This window comes from Manduca sexta, chromosome 10 (assembly GCF_014839805.1).
Source record: "Manduca sexta isolate Smith_Timp_Sample1 chromosome 10, JHU_Msex_v1.0, whole genome shotgun sequence".
Classification (NCBI taxonomy): domain Eukaryota; kingdom Metazoa; phylum Arthropoda; class Insecta; order Lepidoptera; family Sphingidae; genus Manduca; species Manduca sexta.
The window spans coordinates 4781340-4806422 of NC_051124.1; the positions used below are offsets into that span (position 1 = coordinate 4781340).

General features: G+C 34.1%; 4 protein-coding genes across 5 annotated transcripts; 1 reads left to right on the forward strand and 3 right to left on the reverse strand.

The window, feature by feature from the left end:
* Positions 1–106: 106 nt before the first annotated feature.
* On the forward strand, positions 107–12297 carry LOC115440205 (centrosomal protein of 162 kDa). Its single transcript, XM_030164411.2, has 5 exons — positions 107–628; positions 8840–9398; positions 9626–10141; positions 10214–10428; positions 11397–12297. Exons 1-5 carry the CDS (start codon positions 263–265, stop codon positions 11622–11624), a joined length of 1884 nt encoding a protein of 627 aa, XP_030020271.2. The 5' UTR covers positions 107–262; the 3' UTR covers positions 11625–12297.
* On the reverse strand, positions 1186–7712 carry LOC115440206 (carboxypeptidase B). The gene is made up of 9 exons (XM_030164412.2): positions 7544–7712; positions 5397–5642; positions 5129–5320; positions 4271–4404; positions 3846–4006; positions 3335–3466; positions 3114–3210; positions 1802–1948; positions 1186–1541 (listed from the first exon to the last, which is right to left on the reverse strand). Exons 1-9 carry the CDS (start codon positions 7695–7697, stop codon positions 1305–1307), a joined length of 1500 nt encoding a protein of 499 aa, XP_030020272.2. The 5' UTR covers positions 7698–7712; the 3' UTR covers positions 1186–1304.
* On the reverse strand, positions 12249–18927 carry LOC115440207 (carboxypeptidase B). 2 transcript variants are annotated; one of them, XM_030164413.2, is made up of 9 exons: positions 18840–18927; positions 16767–16892; positions 16253–16441; positions 15655–15788; positions 15178–15338; positions 14355–14477; positions 13815–13914; positions 13515–13661; positions 12249–12546 (listed from the first exon to the last, which is right to left on the reverse strand). In XM_030164413.2, exons 1-9 carry the CDS (start codon positions 18871–18873, stop codon positions 12271–12273), a joined length of 1290 nt encoding a protein of 429 aa, XP_030020273.2. In that variant the 5' UTR covers positions 18874–18927; the 3' UTR covers positions 12249–12270. The 2 variants fall into 2 exon arrangements, with proteins under 2 accessions (XP_030020273.2, XP_030020274.2); XM_030164414.2 differs by lacking the exon at positions 16767–16892 and having other exon boundaries at positions 18840–18921.
* Positions 18928–18989: 62 nt separating this feature from the next.
* On the reverse strand, positions 18990–24843 carry LOC115440208 (pre-mRNA-splicing regulator female-lethal(2)D). The gene is made up of 5 exons (XM_030164415.2): positions 24663–24843; positions 24312–24540; positions 21473–21597; positions 20828–21155; positions 18990–20059 (listed from the first exon to the last, which is right to left on the reverse strand). The coding sequence occupies exons 2-5, from the start codon at positions 24502–24504 to the stop codon at positions 19800–19802; spliced, it is 906 nt and encodes a 301-aa protein (XP_030020275.1). The 5' UTR covers positions 24505–24540; positions 24663–24843; the 3' UTR covers positions 18990–19799.
* Between the last annotated feature and the right edge of the window lie 240 nt (positions 24844–25083).

The following is a 25083-nucleotide window of genomic DNA, read 5'->3' on the forward strand; positions in this document are numbered from 1 at the left end:
GTAATAGACACAAAATGCTTATGTTTAATAGTGTTCCCTCAAATATAGATTTTCTTTGAAGGAAAAATTGTGGGTAAAATCAAAGTCGTAAATAGAAACACTATTCAAAACCGTTGCCTAGCAACTATAGCTTGTTTGATTGACGATGAAATCGTTGCGTTTTTCATTATTTATTAAAGATAGGTGATTATTGATTATTACTTTTGTTCTTTTGTTGTATTAACACTGTTACGCAGAAACGAAGGCGCAAAACACTATAGCCATGAATTATGATTTGGCTTCAAACGAAAACAGCTTATCCACTAAGGAGTTTTTACAATTCGAGAAAACTTGCGAAGCTTACAAAGACAGTGATGAAGAAATAAAAATGATATTTAGTGAAATAAATAAGTTATCAGCTGGGAATACCAATGATAAAATCATAGGGGATGATGTGGAGGATGTCGAATTAATTTTAAAAAGGGCTGAAGATATTGCTTTAGAAACGGAAAATTTGTTGAAGAGTAGTCCAATTGCGAATGCAGTTAGCCCTAGCAAAAGCCAAATAGCAGTAATACCTCAGATAAAAGTTACAAATGTGAGTGACACTGGGTCTGTTGTGGCAGAAAGCAAGGCATCCCCAAGTAAGGTAAGGGTTTTAGAATAAAAATATAACCATATACCTATTCAGTTATGGTTATTGTCACTCGTGAGTATAAAATAATATTTAAAATTATTTGTATTTAGTTGTTAACATTAGGGTAAGTTATTTAATTTGTAATCATTTTTATTATAGAAAGAAACCCAGACAATGAAGGTTACTCATGATACATAATCCTCATTGTTATAGAAATTGGTAATATTACGTTGACAGCCTTAAAGTAGAAATATGTATTTTTTAAAATTTTCTTTAAAATACCACCCATTTTTTCCATCCAGGTGATGGCGATTGAATCCCATCTTGTAGTTTGTATAATTAATTATAGGTATTATATCACTATCTCATGTGAATGTCTCTACTGTTCCATATTTTCTCACTAGCTATATAGAATGTGTTTGTTATTGTCTAATGAGTCTCTAGGATGTTATTCAGTTATGTTGAATTACAACATGCTATTGTATTCTTTGGATTGATGTAAATCTAATATTCATTTCCTATCAACCCTACAGCAATAATAGTTAGGGTGTAAACTAGTAAACAAAATATAAATTTTTCATATCAATTTATTTAAATCCTTACATATAGACAGTCTTTTTCTGTCTTACGCTTATCACCTAAATTAATTTATCTTAAAATACATTATAAATATTAATCAGATGGCATCTTATTTCATCAATTGATTTGCCAACACTCTCAGTCCTGCAAGGTTCTCTCGCGCCACCGGTTCGATATGGGTGGTGGGTAGTACGAAGCCATATCGTCCAGTGTCGTTCAGCTCGATTGTGAATGTATATTTGATGCCTTGAGACTTCGCCCAGTCGTCAGAACCGCCTGCGGCCGGATACAGAAGACCGCTTGATGAACCGACTTGGTATTTGGAACCACCTGCCTGTGATATGGCCTGAAAAATATTAGATAATATTTAATTTTTTGTTTGTAAAAGTTCAATACATATTATGAGACAGTTTTATTCATTTCTCAACATAACTCTTTTTATATACTTTTCTAAAAATACTTAATAACCCTTGAATATTGATGTCTCGATCGCGGGTAATATGATTTTTATTTTCGTGTAGATATAACTGAACTTTATTAGTTTAAGTAAGCTGCAGAAGACCAATGATACAATATGGCGCAATTAAATAAGTAAATAAGTTTTACCTCAGCCATACTCTTGCCAAGAGCATCCAGGTCTTTGTAATCCGGCGGCAACGCGTTGTCGTAACCCCACGGGTACAATAAATATTGCCCATAGCTGTGGTAAGTTATGTACGCGGTGAAGTTCTTTGCGCTCTTCGTGACGAAGTTCTGTAAAAATTATATTAAGTACTTAATTTAGATAGGGGCAATTGGTAATCCTATGGTTGTCATTTTGGTTCGGTCCTTATCCTATTAATATTATAAATGCTTATATATTTTTTTAAATAATATATGCTATAATTTTTTAAATAAATGACGCTGACGTCATATAGATGATGCTATCGTTCGATATAGTGTGTTTTGTAGCAGGAAAAGCTTTTCATGCGGGCGATGCGATGAGCAAAACCTAGGGCCTGAGTGATAAAGAGTGTATTGCATAATTTTCCTGCACTTCGCAGTGATATTAATTTAATAGCTACTATTACCGGCAGTCATTATCGATCGTATGACGTGTACCTCCTTAATACGTCGTACATAAAATAACATGAATACCATGCGCGACCTTACTTTCCTTAATTACATACCGAACACAAGACATTAATGGTGACGTTTTAAAAACTTTTCATCGTTTGTACTTCGATAGTCTATACTTCCTTAAAAGGTATCCAATATAAACATGAAAGCACTCTATAATTTGGGAATTGAACCTAATATACATTGCAACTAGTTGCTTCATATATTTATCCCTCGCTCTGTGAATCGGTTGCATCTAAATATTTCCATCACGGTATCCCCTACCTGACGTAAAAGGCGAGTATAGACCTTTGTAGGGTCCGCGGGGCGAGCAGAGTGCGGAGGATCGGGTTCTGTTCGATGAGGCGACTCCGAAACGGATAACACGGATAATTGGCTTCCCACTGTCCTAGACGTCAAGAGCGTCTCGGAATTCGAGGGCTTCTTTAGCCCCTTACTAAGTGAGATGGGCTGCAAGGCAACATCGCGCAGATACGACGCTATGTAGCTATCTTTGTGCAACAGGACATCCCGGGGCCGTCTCGTATGCGCGTAATAACGCCACCTCGGGTTTCGGTCGGTAGGCCGATATGTTATATCGTGTTAAGGACTCTGCTCATTGCTCGTTTGGACGATGCAAACTCCCCAGTGCCGACATTGGGTCGTAAGACCGGTGGAACCAACATTACCGGTCCGCTCCACTCATTCCTGCAGTGGTAGTAGTGATAACGTATTTTACCCCCGCGATCAAAAAATATACTTATTTCGCCATACACAGAAATTAAGCCAAAGATTAATAGTTTTCCCTAATAATACTAACGTTTATTGCTTGTGTTTCTGGTTCGGAAAATGCCCTGGTTCCTCGGAAAATTTCACTGCATGGATAACTTGATGAACCTTTGCCGCCCCATCGGTATCTGTAAAACATTGCAATTTAAACTTTGCACATTTGTACAATGAGTACATTTTGTAAAAAGTTTATCCTATTAACTGCATAAAACAATATCTTAATTATGTTCCGAGAAGTGGCTTATCACTTACCCGAAGTTTCTGTTGAGATCAGTTCCAGTGCATTGTCTGGTTCCTAAGTATGGTTTCCTATTCTTTCTCCACAACCGATCAACCGTGTGTGTGTATTCATAACCATCAGGATTGACAACAGGCAGGAAGTACCTAAAATCATTCAATTATTACAGTCGCACACAAACCTTTTTTTAATACGTGTCATAAGACGTCTTAGTTATGCTGTCTCGGGCCACAACGTAAATTCTTGACCTACTTAAGTTTATAATAGCTTAATGATTTATTTATTTAATTAAAAAATATTCACATTTAACAGAATCATTTTAAACTTGTAGGGTTAGCATTAATTCAAGTGATTATGGGAAAAGTTTGTTTTATTTTAGTAAATTTTAGAGAGTTTTTTAAGTCACATGGGCCAGTTGCAAAGGCTCAGCGGACCACATAGAAAAGCCCGGCGGGTCACAAAAATAATATCATCGTATTTATTCAGCGATATGAAATAAAATATTTTGATGTACAACTTACTCACCAATCTATATTCTTTATGTCATCTGATTCGACGTCAAAGTTCTCAGCGAACTGGTTGATAAAGTAAGTGACAGTTGCAGGGCTGATCCATTCTCGGGCATGGATGCCTCCGTCGATAAACACCGCTTTATTTGTGGGTTTACCATCAGACAATCGTATTACCTTATGGAAAATTTAAAATTCATAATTAGAAGTGTAACCTGTTTCCTCTTGGTACAAAAGGCTGCTTAGAAGGGCTTCTGTTTAAATTTTTGGTATGCAAAACATTTAGGTACATACCCCATAATAATGACCGTTATTTTGACTAATAACTTTTCTTAAAAAATATTTCAATCAAGAATGCAAAGCTTTGAGTAGGCTATTCAGTGCTTAGAATGTTTAATATAGAATATGTTTTTATATACCGAAATGGGAAGTCCGTTTTACCTTAAGATCGCGGCCTTCATGAGATTTTCCTATAGTTGTGACTGTAGCGATGGACGGATAAGTTTTAGCCAAGTAATCCAAAAAGCCGTGGATGTCTTCCAATCTATGGTACTGTTTCCACGTCATGCGATGACCTACAAGAAAAAAGTAGTATTATTTATGTATTTTATCAAATAAGTATAAAGTTAACGAACCGTGTCCAACGTATAATCCAAATTACTCATCATTTATCTAGATTGGTGCTATGTTTTTTGTTATAAAAGGGGCTTCTGGTAATAGTGTAAAATATGATTTCATCAGGACAATCATATTGAGACCTTGGATGTTAATGTAACTGCATCAACTTTAAATTAGATATTAAATTTCTTTATATAAGAATATGTGTGTTTAAATTCTTTTGGACTGCCATATTTTGAGTAAGTGAAATTTTGAGGCATATTTACACTATTAGCGAAGTTTCCGACCAGAACAAAAATACTTCTGTTAAAATTTTGTGAACGTATACAAAATTGTTGGTAGTACAGTTATTCACAAAGCATGCGAGCATTTCAATGAATCTTCGAAATGTTAACAACGTAACCGACACAAAAACGAAAACGAGAATATTAGGACACTGGTAAACGTGCAATAAAATTTAGATTCGGTGCCGAAATTCAACAACGAACCCCAATTCGCATTCGGCCAATACTCCATGGGTATGTTGAGAGAATTGTAGCCCATATAGGCACTTATTAAACCTAATCGGCGATGAGAGGCCCTGTAACGCCAAAAATTGTAAGCTCTTGCTGCAACAAAACGTAACCCTTGGAATATAGATGACGGGTATGAAAGGTTTAGTATCAAATACTTTGTACTGACCTCGTCTGTCTTGCAATCCCAGTTCGTTTTCGTCCAGAGGAGGATTTTCATCGTTGATGTTCTTTTGCAAGTCTAATATGACAACTTCATACTGAATGTTCTCCCTTTCGAATACCCGCGTGACGTTTCTTACGAAGTCTGACTTCACGAGTATGTCGATTGAATACTGATTGCCGCCCCATGTCGAGATAACTACAAGAATAATTATAATTTTATATAATATTATGCTAAAATTATTTTTGAGTAACGGTAAGACCTAACTACTTACGGTTCCTTCTTCGCAGTCTTGAAATAACGGCTCGGCTGCCAGATTTTTCCGTGGACACTTTCCAAATTTGCGCACCGGAGTAATCTACTCGCTGTATATCTGTTTTGGGTTGGATGGCTTTACCAATAATGACGGCATCATCTGTGATTTCGCTGGTAGGGTCGTCAGTGGAGAACTCTTCTTGCACTGCCTCGGTTTGTGACTCGCCGAAATTGGGCTGTCTTACTGAGTTACGCGCTGGCCATTCTGGAATAGGTCATATTTATTAGCGTGATAAAGGGAATACTTGTAATCTGTAATTTGCGCGTATTGACTAGCTTAGTTATGATTCTATATAATTTTGTATATAACACACTATATATTCATATACATGTGGTACCCTATTTTATACAAATCTATTTCCAACATCATGTTATCATGTTTAGCATCTTTATTTTTTCTTTTATTATATTCAAATGAGCTTCTAACATTAGCATGCGGTGTTTTTGATACGATCTCTATTGTGTGCTATGGTGTTATTAACTGTTTAGTTTACTACTTTTATTTAATGGTGGAAATGAACCATTATGTTTAACATGCATACTTCAAACAGAACAATCAATGGTTGGGGGTACCTAAACAAGTTTGTTAAACAGTAGATATATTGTTTTTGATAAATGGACCCACCAATACATTATACAATCAATAGATATGGATAAATGTAGATATTTAAATTATAAACCTCTAATAATATTTAATAGAACCATGTTAATTCGCTATCATAGTAAAAAGGCGGAATGTGTGCGTGTTAGATATCCCCAGTGAGCAAGCACGCGTAGGTACGTTTGTACTGCGTAAAAACAATTTTTTTTTCATCTTGACATGGAAGTGTGGTAAAGCCAGACAGCAGTAGAGTTAGTACAAAATATGTAACTAAATTTTTAGGTAATGATTTGTATAACGATTATAAATCGGTAACTCTCATTAATGAATCCTTTGTCTCTGTTCCACCAAATTTGATTTAAATTACCCGAGATTAACCTCTAACAAATCTCATTGTTCTAGTGACATAGTTGATGCATAGAACCTAGATACATATGTCGTCATGATGTCATTTATGACTGAATCACGATGTTCGATTAAATTCTTTTTCCATGCCGAAACATTATGCCAATATTAAGAATCGACAATAATTGGCCCGGGTCTTGATTTGCGATCAACATGTCGATAGGGTAAACCTATTGGTTATCTGCATGCAATGCGGTTGTATTAACCCCCGTATGACCTAAATTTAATCGATATTTGTCCGCATAGTACCTGATATTAGTTACTTCTTTTGCCGGTATAGCATCTACTTATTATTCTTTAAAAAATATTATGTAAATGATATAAAATTTAAGTATTGTATGAGCTTGAACCGTTTTCTAAAGCTATTTTATATGAAACGTTAATGAAACGCCTTAGTAACTTGGAGAAAGTGTTAAAAACAAAACGTTTTGATTTATCGTGAATACAAACAAAGGACAAACTTTTCAGAGCCGACGGCGACACAAAACGAATTTATAATAGAAATTACAATTTAAATGCGCGGCCGTGTTCCATGTGACATGTTTAATGACTTTCTCTGGCCGTGGGTTGGTTTCTATGGGCGGTTGACCTGATCTTGGCCGTTCTAACGGTGTTAGCGCAACTTGATACAAGGATCATGAGTTTCCGCGATTCGCGATGTTCGATTTGTATCACGTATTGCCAAGGTAGTTGCTGTTTATGACCGGAATTCATATTTTAAAAACACCTTTGCCTTGTTTTGGTCGTCTTATTTCCTACAGTTAATTAGTTTGTTAAGTTTTATCACACATTTTTCATACAACATCATTGAAACGTAGGAACAATTAACTAAAAATCAAGCTGTAAGAGCAAAAAAATTAAATCAATTTATTTAATTTTACAGACATTTAAAATTATAAAATATATATATATATATATATATATATATATATATATATATATATATATATTTATTTATATATTTTATTTTTTAGTATATATATATATATATACTAAAAAATAAAAGAAAAGGATATGAAAAATCACAACAGGTCTAATTCTACTATTGGGCTACCGGAAATTTTGTTTTTTTATAGAAAATGTGTAAAAAATTTGCATACCTTGTCCGGGTGCTAGATCGTTTACGAACGGTGTACACACTACGGCAGTCGCAGCCACTAACAGAAGCACAACCGTCTTCCCCAAGGCCCCCATGACTACTGTTCCGACGCAGCTACTCCAGCCCAGCTCGGCCGCGGCGATGCGCCTGCGCATCTTGTTTTGCGCCTTTTAAGCTCGGATCCTTCAATTTATCGTTAGAGCAATTATCGTTGTCATATCTAGTGGTTAACTACAATAGAAATTATAAGTATGCCGATGTAGAAATAAGTGGGTACTTGTTATAAAAGGAGGTGATCTCTATGTGGAATCCCTTTATCGCAATTTTATTAAATAGGTAATTAGAACATTTATTTAAATAAAATGTTCATACATTACATTATTTGTCTGTTTATGTAGTAGTACTTTTAGTAGGTTTTTCCTTATATAATGTTTTTCGTGTAATGTCCGTTTTTAAATAAATAGAATTCAAGTAAACAAACTCTGATTATTATATTTTGATTATCGTTTTCCTCGAATTCTACAGTTTAAATCGTTAGTAATATAACTGAGTAAACAAAATATTGGAATAAAATATTGAATTTTTAGGTCTCCTCATCTCCTAAATATGTACTAATGATTAGTTTATGATAATAGCCTCGATCTTTTTAAGAGATGGCGATTGATTAAGCATATTCTTGGGTAGATTGTATGATTTTTACGACTACGTATAAAATCTTCATAAAGTAATTATGGAAACCTAGACGTAATAAACGTAAAAATTTAATGTATGCTTAGTCAACGCGAGATAGGTTTTTTTAGGAACAATATTATTCTGTAGGTAAGTTTCTGGGCTTAGTTTAGAAATTGAGTGGATCGACGTAGGTTTTAAATTTCATCTTGTATTGTATTATATTTATCGAATAAGTAATTGTATACTCGTTGTATAGGTATATAAAAATTTGTTAAATGTTAATAGTGTATGTATTAGAATCAGACAACTTTGCAAATTAGTTACCAAATCGGGTGCCTCTGCGGTCGATTTGTGTTTGTTTTGGAACCAGAATGACAACCTTACTCTCGAGTGCGCGGGCGCCATGCCCGGTCATTGCCACCAAGTTGCAGTTATTTAACTCGGATGACAAATATTGTTTACTGTAAACACGTTTTTAACGATTTATTTATCTATTATCACCTACTGACACTTATGGTTTCCCTGGTTTCAACAACTGTGTCAACTTATCGTAACACTTAATGATCATGAATAAAGAGCAGGTGTGTTTAGGTAGAAAATGAAATATTTTTTTCTTATATTCTAGATAAACCAACATGTTAAGCAAAATGGCAAAGAAAATATTGACATACGTCGCAAACCTAAATCGAGGCCTTATTCTGCCGGAGTTGTGGATGGGAAAAGGAGGGAAAGTACTAAAATTGCTAGATTTACTGCGAATTCACCCAAGAAAACAAATGTTTGTAGACATGAAGGTTTAGTAGAAGAACTTAAAGATGTCAATGAAAGAGCGAAGGGCCTAGAGTTACAAAACATACATTTAAACGAAGACAATAAAGCATTACGGCATAAATTAGATCGCATCAGTGAAGAAAAGCGTATAGTTGATTTAAAACTCGTAGAATGTGAAAAATTTGTTAATAGACTTGGTAAAGAATACGAAAATAGAAATACAGAGTTAAAGACTGTTAAAGAAAACGAAAATAAACTTATAGCTGAACTGAATAAAGAAAGAAATGACAGGAAGAATTTAAGTATTCAACGTGATAAAGATACTGTTATTATACAAGATCTACAAAGGCAAGTCAAAGAAATGGAGATGATCTTAAAAAGGAAGCATCCTGATTCTGTATCTGCACTTATAGGTTTGTAGATTGTAATTTTTTACTAAAGGCGGCTTGTGTGATAGTATTTAAATTAATTCGAGTAGGACTTAAATATATTGTATAAATGATTATTATCTCTCCCACCGGAAAATTGACGTTGTTTAACGTACCGTCAAAGCCAATTTCAATTTAAGTATTAATTTAATGATTACATAAGTCGCTCATTAAATAGTATATGTAATACGCATAATAATATAAATTTTTAGTTGCGTCGAAATCCTCTACTGTGGAAGACAATAAGAAGAAACTATTAGAAGATCGTATAGCTCGTTTAGATCAAGAACTTAAAGATAAGGAAGAACATTTTCAGGGTATATTATTAACTTTGCAAGAAAAGTTTTGTGATATGAAACAAAAGTATGAAAACCATATAATTGATGTAGAAAGGCAATTAATGGAGGATCGCAAGGTTAATTCTGAATTGAAAAATAGAATAAACAAAGCTAATTTAGTAGATAGTGGCACACAAACTTTACCAAAGTCGCAACATACAACAAGTACGCAGACTTTTTTGAAATCAGATAGAGCCACTTCGGCTGTCAGTAGGCTGTCCCAAAATTCAGCATTGCTTTTGAATAAGTTAAAAGAAGATAGTTATCTCGTGGCAACTATAAAAGGCTTACAAGCAGAATTAACGTTAAAGCAAAGAACAATAGGAAAGATTAATCGAGAAACTGAGGAACTTCGAAAGAACTTACGAAATTTGCAAAAAGAGAAAGAAAGTAGGTATTTCATTTCTTGTAATCTGTTTTATTAGGTTTTATTTGTTTTATTTATAATATTCTTCATTTCAGTTTTACTTAATTTGAATCCTCAAAAGAAAATAGGAGCGAAGCAGGCAAAATCGACGGAAAATATTCTTGTGCGAATGAATAATGAAATGGAAACGGAATTATCTGAAGTACGAAAACAGAACGAGTGTCTCATCCAAGAACGAAGCAGTCTGTTGGATTCTTTGAAGAGAACAAATGAAGAGTTTATTATTTTAAAGAAGAAACGCATTCAAGATGTGAGTATTTTATTTATTGTAGTATTTTATTTGTGGGAGAGTCTTGTTGCATAAAATTATGCTTGCGGCATGAGGTGGCTGAGGTGGTTCTACATGATTGGTATATGTGTGTTAGGAAAACTAGCGTGAAGTTCTTCAAGTCTTGCTGCTATTTTTAAGCTCTAAATTTCCACCCCTTCCAGTTCCTATTCCACCTTAAAGATTGATACCACATCCAGGTTGTGATGCTCTTGCTTCCTTACATACTACTACTAGTTTTGATACGTAAAAAAACTTATTAATAAGAAATCGTGTCGTCAAATAGTGTTTCCACGCAAGTAAGTACACACTAAAAGTACAGTAACGATAGATGTAATTATAATGTAGAGACGTCATTCTCAGGATACGTGTACCTTCGACATAAGAAGTCATAACAAGTCTCGAAGTGTCTTTCTTTTGTTGCAATAGTTGAGTATATAATTATGGATCTCAGTGTGGGTAATGCTTTCAATGCAGCCGATCTATATAAAATTGTTTTGATAAAACGAACATTAGCAATCCACGTGCTTCCTGTTTAAAATATTAATAGAAACATTAATGTTACTACTACTTTTGTTATTAATTATTTTTATGTGATATGGTTCTACGTAGAAAAGTGTGAATATTTTGGGTGTTTCGGACCATATAGCCACAGTCATTGCTGAACATAGCAGACTTATTAAAAATATTATTTCAATGATAGTTATTAGAATAAATTATTTTAAAAATAATACAGTGCCTGTAACGTTGAAAACTTTCTGTAACTAATTTTACATTTTGATCACATATACCTATTCAAATCGGCGCTACGCATCAGAATATGACGCATAAAATGTTGTGAGATATCAATAACATGCAACTTTGTGTCTTTTCCTAATGCTTTTATATCCCAAGATGTTGCGAGTCCGCGAATAAAGATAAACAGGATATAAAACCCGTTTGCTTCGCAGCTCCACACCCTTCAAGTGGCCCATGAAAAGGAATTAATGCAAATGAACATGCAGTTGTATCCGTTGCAAGAAGAGATCAAGTTGTTAAATAGAACGGTAGAGATTCTTCAAGAACGTGTTAGAACTGCTGAGGATAAGCTTGTGATGTATCAGGGTGGGCCAAAAGGAACGGACGTGCATGCTGGAGGAGATAATCCTATCAAAAATGACAAGAAAAATGCTTCTTAATTTAGTTTTTATTTTTATATAGGTTCTTGACGTTGAATTGTAATAAGTCGAGGTTTAGCAGTTATGTTTAAAAATCGTGTACGATTGCATTTTTAGTATAATTTAATTTTTATGGGACCATGTTTTTTTCGTTTTAGTTTTGGTAAGGTCCCTTGATAATATTGGTACAAATTATCGACTGCGTGCTGTCTTAGGGAGTAAGGTTTTGTGAGTGCCTAATGAAGTTAAAAAATACAAGTACATGTATACAAAAGTTGTGATTGCTATTTATTTAGGATAATTACTTAACGCACAAATGTTTGTATAATCTAGTTGCTATAAGGTAAGGAATTTGGCCAGTCAATATATATTCTTGAAAAGGTATTTTCTACACATTTATGAACAACCCACCGATGCGCAAACGATTGTTGTGCCTTGATATTTGTTAATTGTAATAAATAAGTATATTTGTGTAAAATTGATTTTCATTGAACATTATCATACCGTTAAATTTCGACTAAAAACGGTTACCGAAGAAATACATGATGGTAGTGTGTGACGACAGTTTTTGTGTTTCAAAGATATATTTAAAAACTCATCTGAAACATTTGCACTTATTTAAGATTCTAGTTGTTCAAACAACAGTAAAATTATATATTGAAATTTATTAAAACCACGCTTGATAGTCCTTGCCTCTGCTGACAAATTTAGGTCCTAGAACCTTAGCTAATTGTTTGACGGCGATAAATAGTTCTTTTCCAGTCGGATCGATGTAATGTGGTGATATTAGAAAGCCGTGTTCACCGGTGTCTCTCGTCTCGATGGCGAACGCGTGAGTCACGCCTGACGCGTAGATCCAGTCTAGCGCTGATCCCGTTGCTGGGTACACCATGTGATATGTTTCGCCGGACTTATACAAGTTCTTTGTTGAGTTGAATATTGCCTTAAAATAAACACAATTTTTCTTTAAGCCTGATAGAAGTTTCTAGTAAGATTTCACACGTGATAATAATCTTCAAGTAGTGAATTTTCTAATACTGACTTACTAAAAAAAACGATCAATATTTTTAAACATGTGAATGAAATTTTGTGCACCTATATTTGTTCGTAAAATAAAAAATCCTTTCTTTGGGCTCCCCTAATTAAGGTTTCTTGTACGTTGATGCAAAAAATGATACTCACTAATAAATTTAAAAGATAATGTGTTATTTTCTTTTACATGACGTCAAAGGGGTTATTTAATTATATTTTAACCCTTTCGTGATTTAAACTATACCTTTATTTTGTTTTACATTGGACTTTAAGGACCTTTTGGTTAGAATGCGAGTAGTTAAGCCGGGTGAGCGGCCTTTATTGAAAACAAATAAAATACAAAAAGTAAACAATATTTACGTATTCAAGACTATTCTCGCATATTATACTACGCAGTATAAGATGTAACATTTAATAACGTGACATAGGCAATTCAAATCTTAGCCTAATGAAAACATTGTATTTTTAAAAATCGTAGTCACGTTGTAAGCATTTTATTTGGACTCCAGCTTATTATTAGCTAATCATGGTTCCAAGGTGGTCTACTTGTTCGTTTGATGATTTAAAATAAAATCAAACAATTGTGTTAATATGTTTCATGAAACAGCTTAATACTTATTATCAAGTTAACGGTCAACATATTTCTTCATGCAGTTGTAGTTAAAGATAAAAACAGTCTACGAGCAATGAGATTTTTTATCCAATATCAGTATTATATTTTAAAATATTTGCGTCAATCGAATAGCACAAAACATAAATCATCGGTCATTGCCCGATATCTTTTACCTAATTTCCATCAGTATTGATACGAAAATAAATATTTTTATTATTATTTTTTATATTAGTGGTTGAGGAAAAAGATTGAATATTTTTAGTTACCTGAGTCATGGCTTCAGCCGCATTTTTTTGTACCTTCATATCTGGGTTGTGCCACGGGCGTGCGCTCCATGGATACAATATTAACTGTCCGTAAGAGTGTATATCTACTAAGGCATCGAGTTTCCCTTTTGCTTTCGTCACTACATCCTGTGATTATTATGAATAAATCAAATTGTTGGAAGAATTAGTTAAACAATGTTTTTTTGGTAGAAATGTGGCGAAAACCGTAATATATTTATAATATGTTAATTCACGTGTGTAGGCAGAAACTAATAACAATTAGCAATAGGTATCAGATACCCTCAGTGCCGCTGATTCAGGTTCCGAAAATGCAAAAGGTCCGGCGTACGCATCTTTGCATTCATGATTTTCCGTGATGCCGTCAATAGCCCAATCTTTTCTGAAATTTACGAAAATATTTAAGCATGACTTTGTGTTTGCAAAATCATACTCTGCATCTACTCCTAAATCAGAAGGCATAACGTCTTGAAGCTACTAATCCTTAAATATGATTGCAAATTTTGGGACAATATTAAGATCTCTCAAACTGTATGTGTCTCTGTGCAGTTTTCGGGCTAGAATCTGGAAAACTTTAAACTATGTTCTTTATTGTAGAGTTACGTATTGTGTGCTGTTTCTGATGTAAGTATAGGCATTAGGCATATCGATTTATTTCGAAAATTCAGATACAATTTAGTCAAGATTAAAAGGTTCTAAAAAGATTGTGGCATTCTAGACAGTGGTTGATTTTTTTGGTAACCCCTCTAACTTAGGATACGATATGCTTGAATAGGCAAGCCTAGTAGTAGGTATATTTTATACTAATATTGTAATACACACCCAAAGTTCCTATTTATATCTACACCGTAACAACGTTTGAATTTGCGACGGTTTTTTCTCCATAAACGATTTACTGTCTGGGAGTATTCATATCCATCTGGATTCAAAAGCGGTATGAAATACCTGGAAGCCATGTAAATTCTATTTTCATTAGGAATTCACATTTTAATTTTGTCACTATAAAAGTAACATAATTTTAATTTCAATTAATTACGATTTTACTATGATAGTCGGTAAATACCTAATAAAGAATTTTGTGTAGATATTAAAAGCTTTTTAAATTGTTTAAATAAGGTGCCTGACGTCCATTTGTTTTATATAAGTACCGTAAATTACACAAAATTAACGTTACTGTTCCAACACAACGAAGAGTTGCTGACTTTCTTGGTAAAGCAGTAAATTAATAACCATTACAAATTGACCATGATAGCGGTATTCGAGACGTGATCCGGCGAGAATTATCTTTGCAGTTGTGCTGATTTCTCGCACGGACTTGTTTAGGAATGTGAAAAATGCATAAGTAAGGAGTTTAGTTATAGAATGGGAATAATTTGAGAGCTTTTAGTACGTGCATGTAGGTGTATGAATCTATAAATAATTATGGTATCTTAATACATAACGGTTTATAGTAATAGTTGTTATGCAAATGTCGTAACAAGTACAAGCTATCATTTAAAACTTTGCAGTGATAACGGCATATGTCTGATCGTTGTGTACTTGCAGATTCTCCGATACTATGGCGTTAGGTAGTTATCAATATTAGTGAGATGGCTTTTTATAGCATGGTATCGTTTTTAAAACAAAATTCGATATGCGTTCTCACCAATTCTTGTTTTTTATGTATTCGGGTTGCTGGTCGAACTTTGTTACGATGTTATTTAGTATGTACAGGGCAGATGTGATCCCAATCCATTCTCTCGCGTGAAGTCCCGATAGTACTAAAATACCCATGTTATTTGGATTTCCATTTGATACGTCGACCATCTAAAATTATTTTTATTCGTGTAGTTATTCGCAGTCACCTCCGTGGTTTATTGGTGACGTATACGGCCTGCGGATTGGTAGGAGTTGGGTTCGATTTTTAGGTAAATTATAATTTTGGGTTTTTCAAACTTGTTTGCTTGGGACTGGATGATGAAATCCAGAGGTCGTTGACGTCAGGTAGAGGCTTAGTCATAAAAACTATTAACTAAATAAATAATAATAATAATTATGCTCGAAAAATTGCGTTGGGTCGACTCTACATTGTATTATGGATATAAAGGTTGCTCAACTTCAAGAAATTGTGATTTGCGATTACCGTTATCGATCTATTTTCAGACGAAGATCCTATCTTTTCCAATTTACATATCGATGGATAAGTATCTGCTACATAATTAAAATACTCTTCAATAATCCGTAATGTAGGATACCTATTCCATGTTAGTCGATGTCCTGTAACATTAATAGAATTAGTGTTTACCCTAATTTTTCTCACGACATCAATTTTAGGGAAAAAGTATTCAGGTAGGTAGGTACAAACCAGTATGAAATATGATTAATCTAAGATATTTTAATAAACTAGTACAATATCTAACAATTTGCATTTAAGTGTACGCATATTTGCGGATAATTAGCATCATAGGGGCTTTCCACAGGGTCACCCGCTGGGCCATTAGTAAGGACGTTCTAAAGTATGAAAGTGCGAAAAGTGCGTTGGGAAAAGTGTACTTACCTAAAGTACCTCTAAGTAACCTAAGTAGGTAGAAATTGATAAATGTGTTGTGTAATGTCTTATTAAGCAAGCTTTTCAATGTCAAACCTTTTTCTAATAATATACCTACTTAATTAGGTATTCCAGAAGGTTCTCGAGTTGGTTTGAAACCCTCTCGGCCTTTTTTGTAATAATGTATACTTGCCTTGCCTCAAGGTATTGTCGTCCCAAAGTACTGGTTCTGTTTTCAGTGCGTCTACTCTCCTTTGCACGTCAAGAATAAGTACCGTGTGATTAAGTCCTCGCGAGCTTAACTGGCGATGGATTTTCACTTTATTGTCTTCAAGGACCAGAAAGTCTGCTCGTTTTGGCGATAGATTCCATATAGAAATGTCTAGAATGAACGTTAAAGTTACACTTTAAAGGATTTATCTATTTAGTTTTCCCAACTACAGGACTATTTTTATCTTAGGAAACATTTATATGAGCTCTTTTAAGTTTGATAAATCTTGAACTTTACAAAACTTATTTGAAATGTACCGCTTTCTTACTAATAATTTAGGACACGAAAAGGAAAAACGTAATAATTGTGTGAGAGCCGTTGTTAAAAATATACTTATTTAGCCTGAACAGAACTAACGGTAAAGTATACCAAAAAGTCGTATATATGAAAGGTTGAATAAGGAGAAAAAATAATACCCTAATAGCATGTGCCTTGCCTTGATTTTCGAAGAGTTTTTTGATGAGCAGTATATCATTTGGTGTTCGAAGTGCTGTTCGCCAAATTTGTGCTCCTGCATACGACACTTTCTTGGGGAACGGGGTGGCGATAACTCGTAAAACAACTGGATGAAGAACAAAGCAGACACAGTTGTTACAAGTTTAAGATTTAAAATGCAATGCAATGTTCATATTAGAAGTTACTATTGGCAGCTTGTTTTTGTTGGTGATTTGCTCGCAGATTCGGCTGCGTAAAGATTCGATCATGAGTAAATCCTTTTTCGGTGGATACGTTTAGACTTTAAGTAACGTGTCCAAACATAAAAATATTTTAACCCCTTTCTACCAGGGTTGAAAATAAAGTCTTATATTGTTAACTAAATACCTTCATATTAGTACAGAATATCTAACATATATATATTATGGTAAAGTTTTTTTTTTTTGGGTACTGCCTCGGTTATTACCGGGGGTACTCTGCTAACGGTGTACAAGCGATCCCCCGGCTTAGCAACCACGGAACCCCATTGATGATTTCGTGGGCCCTACCGCAATCACTGAGGGTGCCAGTGGACGCTGTACGCTGTGTACGCTGGCAACCCGCAGCTATTCGGTCACGGGGCTCGGGAGGGGGAGGAAGAAGGGAGGGGATAGAGGGAAGGAAGAGAAGAGGAAGGAGTAGTTGTTAGGTTAGGTTAGGTTGGAAGGGAGAGGGAGGGGAGATGTTCGCGAACCCTTATAGCCCCCAATGTGTATTTGGCAACCAAGAGGTATACACATTACTCTATGTGCCTAGAGTTGCGGCCTAGTGTTCCCCCGTGCATGGGCGTGCATTCGGTGTGAAGACCAAGCGCACGGTACAGAAATATTAGGTATATAAAATGTTTTAAAAATACTAAAAGGATATTTAAAATTATTTTCTAAACGTGAGAGGTCGGATTCGAGGAAAACTTTCATACTGATGCCAAAATATAAAATTAAAAGCTAAAAGATTCCTGTTTTCCTTATGGGTTTAGGTGGGGCGATGAGTCAGTAAATGACGTCAATTAGTAAGGACGTTGCCTTTTATATGTAGGCACAGTATTCGGCAGTATATTATATATGAATATAAATACTCGAATATTATACGTTGGAAATGCCAATTAACTTTGGCTTTATTGAGCGTCGTATCTCGCACCTATGTGATTTGTCGTTAGGGTCAATTCATACGAGCGTATAGTTAAAGCGCATCGAAGCGAAAATCTGAAACTTAATATAGCAAATTCACTCTTAAGTCCACAAAGTAAGGCACATATTACTTCGGAAATAAAAAAAGTCGCGCGCATCCGATAGAATTCGCGCGACCAATGCTTATAGGTGCGCGCGAACCAATGCGCTGCCTGTCGTCATTCGGAATCGGTAACTGAACAGCAAATTAAGCATTTTAAACGAATTTTAACTACGATTCAATTGGCAGCTGATTGATATCCACCACTACTAAATGTTAATTGAATACGCGCGAATTTACGCGAATACGCGCGCTTTCACTTCGACTCTACATTTGAATTGACCCTAACCGATTCACTTCTGCAACTTGACGTGTATATTTACTGTCGAGTAATGTATTTTAAATGTAATAAGTTTTAGTAATTATGTAGTCACTTGATATTGTATTAAGAATATGAATGAATTTCACTACTTGTATAAAAAATAAATGAGAATCCGATACCTACAGTCATTGTAAGGACCAAATTCCAAGAGAAGTTTTTAGTTATTACTTATACCTTTTTAATAATAATTGACAAAAATAAATAATTTTTTAGGTCTAGAACAGAATAGTGAAGACGACAGACATTTAACAGCAATCTCTAGTTTGATCGACAGCCAAAATGGACTAATTACAACAAAACACATGTTTATAGAGGATTTTTTTCTATTATGATTATAGAAATCGGCTATAGAGTTAATATCATTAAGATTAGAAAGGCGTTAGAACTTATATTTTATTTGAATTCTAATTATATTCTAGTCCTATATATTTTGCTGTGAAAATGTTATATTGTATTTTTTTCATATAAAAATTCTAAATGTCTTACCTAAGCCAAACACAATAAATATTATGGAACCCATTTCATATTGTTATCACAAAGCGATTTAAAATTGATTGTTATAGATTTTATGTTTTCAACGTTAGTGAGAAGATTTCATGAGAGTTTTGTGGATTTACTTGGAATAATACTACCGAATTGATGCCAGCAATATATGTTTATTAACATATTTTCTATATACATTCATTGTAATTTTATAATAGAAACATTTCAGGTAGAAACTCACATAAATTTTATTAAAAATGTGTTAAACATTAATTGATTATTTCATTAGGCTTGGTGTTCGTCCATATTGCAATGTTCTTACGACAGGCTCGATTCCGTTTATCCTCGCAATAACTCTGGCAAGTAAACCAAACAAACGCCATGTAACAATGATAATCGGCAACAAAAGACAATCGCATCGCTCATATCTCATTGGATTTCTCTAATATATTATCACAATTAATCCACTTATTCATAAATAAATTATAAAATTGTCAACCAAGTGTCTTGTCTTAATATTTCAAGTATAAAAACAATGTCAAAAACGGTTCACTATTAAATCTGATCACATGGTCCACTGTTGTGCATAAAACGCAAACTATACTTTTACCAAATGTTTCCTTAGTCTCATTTTCACGTTCGACACAATCATCACCAATTCATTGTCAATGGAAATGACACCTTCGTCTGTATATCATGTCTTCTAATCAAAGTACATAGATTTTTAAAGTACACTTTACATGTTAATATATAAGCGTTCACATGTTTTGTAATGAGTGACTGACACCGAACCAGCGTTTCACCTCTAAAGAGAATTTGATGATCACTCACAATGATAATTCATTAAAATTAATTTGGAGCCAACGTAATGGCCGCGGGGCTCATAGATATGACAGTGGTTCACGAGTTTCACTATTTGATATTAAAGAATCGTGTTCGGTAAGAGAACACAGAGGCCCTGGGCTAGTCGGCCTCGCCGTTGGTCACTGTGAGAGGCTCCTCCTCCTCGTTGTAGTCCAGGGAGAGCACCGAGGCGCGTCTCCGCTTGCCCACGGGCGTGTCGCTGCACTCACTGCCTGAGTAAGTCCGCTTGTCGCCGGGGGAAGACTGCCTGTTGCCATTCACAGTGGCATGGGACGCACGCAGCTCCTGTTGCAGGAACAGCACTGTGCTCTGCATGCCTTCCACATCCTCATCTAACTCTTGCAGGAATTCATCTAATTCTGAAAAATAAAACATTGTGGTAGTATTAACTTTATTATAATTGCTATAGGATCATACAACAAGTACCAATAGTAGTATAGGCACGAATGGTGCAGGATAAGGAGAACAGTAAATAGTTAAAAAGTGATGTTAGCCAGTTTAGGTAGTAAAATGAAACAAACAATGATCTGTCTGTCTACACTCTACACACACTTGTAATGAATGAAGCCAAGCACTGTTTGTGCTGATTTTGGTCACTTCCTTTTATATGAAGTGATAACTAACTAGTGTATAGGTTGTGGGTGTTTGGTTTATTTGATCATTGAATATAGCATTCTATACTAAATTTTGGATGTATATTTTGCATTTTAAACATAATATAAACCTTGCTTTCCAGTTTAACAATCTTTAAACCATTTTTTATAAACTTCATTAAACACAACTTTGGACACACAAGCAAAGCATCAGTAGTGATACAATCGCTGGAAGCCAGGGTTTGAACATGTATTTTTGAATCGTGATAATCCGATCGAAAGCAGTTTCAAGGCCTATTTTACACAATAATACAATAATGTTATAAGTTTGAATTTTCCGTCACCAAAAGAAAAGCTATATGCATACTCTGTTGTGTATTCACTGACTATGCTCTATTTTCTTTAAGTAAATAATACTAAAAACCGTATCACTTCCATAGGAGAAATCTTGTAATATTAATACTCCAAAATTATGGTGAAGTATACAGAGAGGCCCTTTACCAAACCAAAATGAACTTTATCAGACATACAAACCTGATTGTGACTTTTTCACCTCTTCACTAAAACTCTTTTGTAACGCTAAATCACCTTCCAACTTAGCAATGCGACCGCTTGACGTCATGCGTCCGAGATCCTCGTTCTCTTGATGTAGCAGCCGACATTTCGCCATTAATTTCTTTCCTGTATTTGAATCTGGCGTGAACTTCCACGCTGATAATTCATTTTGAGTCTCCTCTAACCTCGCTTTAGTCGATGTTAACTCTTGTTTCAGCCTTAATATTAAAACATTAACTGCCGGATCTAGAAGTGTAGGTCGACCATTAAGACTTGCATGTGATGACTTCAACTCAGTTATCTGGCTCTAGAATTTTAAAAATATTTGTGTGATTATTCACAAATTACAATTCTAATTACCCTACTAGATTATTTCTATTACTCAGAAGTTATTGAAAAATCAAGGTCTTTATGTATGACACATATATTGTGTTAATTACTTTGCCACAAGTGATTTTTATTTTTATCTTATGTAGTGTCAGTAATAATGACCAAGTGAATTAGAAAAGACAAGCTCACCCACTTATCCCTGAAGCCTTAGGCAGAGGTTTAATTAGTGCCATCACATTTTTCCTAGCTCATATCCATCCCAAAATTTTAGCATGGTTCATTAAACAAACTTACAGCATAATCCTGTATCTCTTGCTCCTTTGCAGCGAGCCTCCTAACAAGAACCTTTTCTCTGTGTTGTGATTCCACATATTGCTGCTTAATTCTTTCCTCTACCTCTTTCGCCTTTTCCAGACTACCTGCACATATTTATTTCCAGTTATTTTTAAGTGGTTTTTGCCGGAATTGAATACAGTCTATGCACTAAGTTGATGTTTTAGTGCATTTGTATGTTGATAATTTCTACTTTATATTACACATTTCACAATATATCATTGTTTTACATTTCAATGCCTTCCACAGATTAGGATGTAAATCAATAGGTATGATTTATACGAGGGACCTGGTTAAATGAATATTTTTGTTTTGTTAAATATTTAAAAGATTTTTCATTAATATTTTTCAATTGTTGGTATTTTTTTAAAAATATATAGGTTGAAAAAAATATTTTAAATATTAATCAAAACAAGTGTTCTTCAAAATAGGTCCCCTGTAAAATCATACTTCTTGATTTACAACCTATTGCATGGGAGATATTAATTTCAGAGTACTAACAGAACTTCAACATGGGGCAAAGACTGTATAAAATTTATACAATATTGTTTTCTATATAAAAAACTTAAACATAGTACCACATAAATCATTATGTTTGGCTTAATTGCAGTAAATTGTAATCAATAATTTGAATACATGTTAATTACAATTTAAACATTATATTTTATTAATATTTCTATTCTAAATTTGATATTCTGGTGCAACGGTAGGATAACCAAGCTGAAAGAAACTTCAAGGGTACAATCTTAGCATAGAAACTATTTTATTTTGTAGTATGGGTGTCAAAGTATGAATCCTATGCCAAGTTCCGATACCCATCTTACAAAACTTATGGTAGAGTGGAAGGCGCGATACATTGTTCATACATTTCATTTTATAGTTCTTGCTAGATAGCATAACATGTTAAATAATACTAATTTTGTATTTACAATCTAAGCCAAAATATAATGAAATCACAGACAAACTGTAATTGTGGTGTATTTAATTTATTACAATATCATAATCGACAACACCTTAACTACAACAAAATGAAAATTAGTGACAAGTATTGCATTGTAGTGGACTTCATTGGATATTTATTTTTGTAGACACATGAAAAAAAGAAAATGGTTCTTGCATAGATGACTTTATATTGAATTTGAAATTGTTACATCTGAAAGTGTTTGCTTAGTTCCAATAAGAATGAAATAGAAATTTAAAGATTGCCAGATAGTAAGTATTGAATATTGAATTAGATTATTTTCTTAAGAAGAAGTAATTGGTTAGTATGGAAGGTGTTATGGAGGTTTTGAAAATAATATTCCAAAAAATAGAATTAGTTATAGTCAAATGAATAAGGTTACATACTGTAAAAATAGTTGTCCATACACAAATTCATTCAACATGAATTAATAGTGGCGAGCAGTGTGTGCATCAATAAATAAGAAAATAATGCATGAAATAAATTATCATGCAAGTGGTCATTGACATTGATTCTTTATCAAGTTTTGTTATGATAGTATTAAAAGCTTCTGTTATAAACAAACATAATAATGAATATACTTGTATTATATGAGAGATAACACGACGGAAACTTCTGTCTGTTGTAGGCAAGCAAGTAAATATATCTAGCTATATTGAATATTCTATATTATTATTTTTATGTTGACTGTTATATTACATATGCTATGAGAATAGATGAGATTCAAGTCCTTGGTAGAATAACACTATTTTATTGTATGCACCATCACAACAAGCTCTGTTGATTGGTTTAATAATATGACATATAAAGTGTCTAACTTCATACAAAGTATGTAATTTATATTGAAAGTAAGTATTAATATGTGTATTAACTTTCTCGATAGCTGGATTTTGGTTTAATTTGTTTTAATAATTGCAAAGGCTAATAATAACTCAATATGTAGCATGGTACAGGTTTATGGTGTTGAATAGGACAGTTTTACCAATGGAGTTATGATTTTTCTATATTTAACTATATATTCAATAAGTTATTTGAAGTATTACCAACATTCTTGCTGCCAGATTTTCTATATAAATATAATATATAAGCTAAGTTTGTTATAGCAAATATAAAATGCACAGGAATTCATTATTATAATGGTTAAGCTATTACAGTTTCATTTTAATTATATATCTCACTTTAATATCACTTCCATGACCTAATTAATTTTAAAGTGAGATATTTACAAATACCTTAAAGTTAAAATAGATGTAAATTAAGGTTTATGTATATTTATAGTCATTTAAGGTCAGCATGTAGTGATTAAACTTAGCTTCATGACAATTTATAAATGACTGAAAACCTTTATTTACAATGCTAAGGGGTGCAATATCACTTCATATAATATGCACAGTCTCTATATGTACAAATTAAACAATAGATTGTATGGCATAAGATAACAAAGCCAATACAAAACAAAACCTTATCTAAACAGCAAAACAAATGAAAACATATTTACTTTTTGTGGTGTATAAGAACCGGCCGCAGTGGCAACACCAACAGCTTGCACCAAGGACATAGTAACAGCACTGAACACCGCTCCAGCACGCTCTGGAGACTTCACTTCCACTGAACACTCCACTGGCACACAGCAATACACCATAGCTTCATCTTCATCTTTATAAACACCTAAATACACCCCGTACCACATTTACAGCTAAACAATTTCAATATCACAGAACATTTTCCAATACAGTATCACTAATTTTAGTTAAAGTATTGTCGATATACGAGACATGACAACTCGCGTGTCGGGCGCATGCCGACCGGGCCGCTACAAGCCGAAATGCTCTTAAATACCTTCTAACTGTTTGTTCAACTTTTCGAGGTGATCAATGTATGAGTCCTGGGTTTTCCACGCGGCGCGAAGCGAGTCGGCGGAGGCGGCTTCCAGCTGGTGCGGGGTCAACAACACGCGAATCGTGTTCGTGTCACCGCCGCCAGCGCTTCCTTCGCACGCCGTCTCGCCGTGCCGCTCTGTCTCCTCGGACATTGCACTCTGACAAATACGTTAAGAGCCCCTTTTCGACTGTAAGCAAATAACTACGGTTAGTTCTAGAAAACAGATTCATTTGCATCTTGGCCGCTGTTATCACAACCCTGAAATAGCTATACGTTTGGTTTGAATATCTCTTAAAATGGATTACTTACAATTATGTGACAGGTAATGGATTATTATTACTAAACTGGTACTTATTAAAATTAAATAAAACACTTAAAACTCGTCACATAAACTATTTTACGAAGTCATCAAGCGAAACACGACCGACGCCATTTTATCACATAGCACGACAGTGTTGCTACTTGTCGGTAGATTACCGATTTATTTATGAGAATGTTACCAGTTACCAATCCAGTGGATCGTAGTCGATTATTATTACAACAAAAGTCGGTAAACTAAAAAAACGAAATTCAGCTGCACCCGCGAATTTTAAATATATTTTTTTTTTATTGTAGCTTGATCCTCAGTATTAATGAGAAATTTTTAGTAAATTTTTGAAATCGAATACTGGCAACACATTTATCTGTAGTACGTGCGTCGTTCAAGAACCTCAGAGCAAGAACGTGTGTC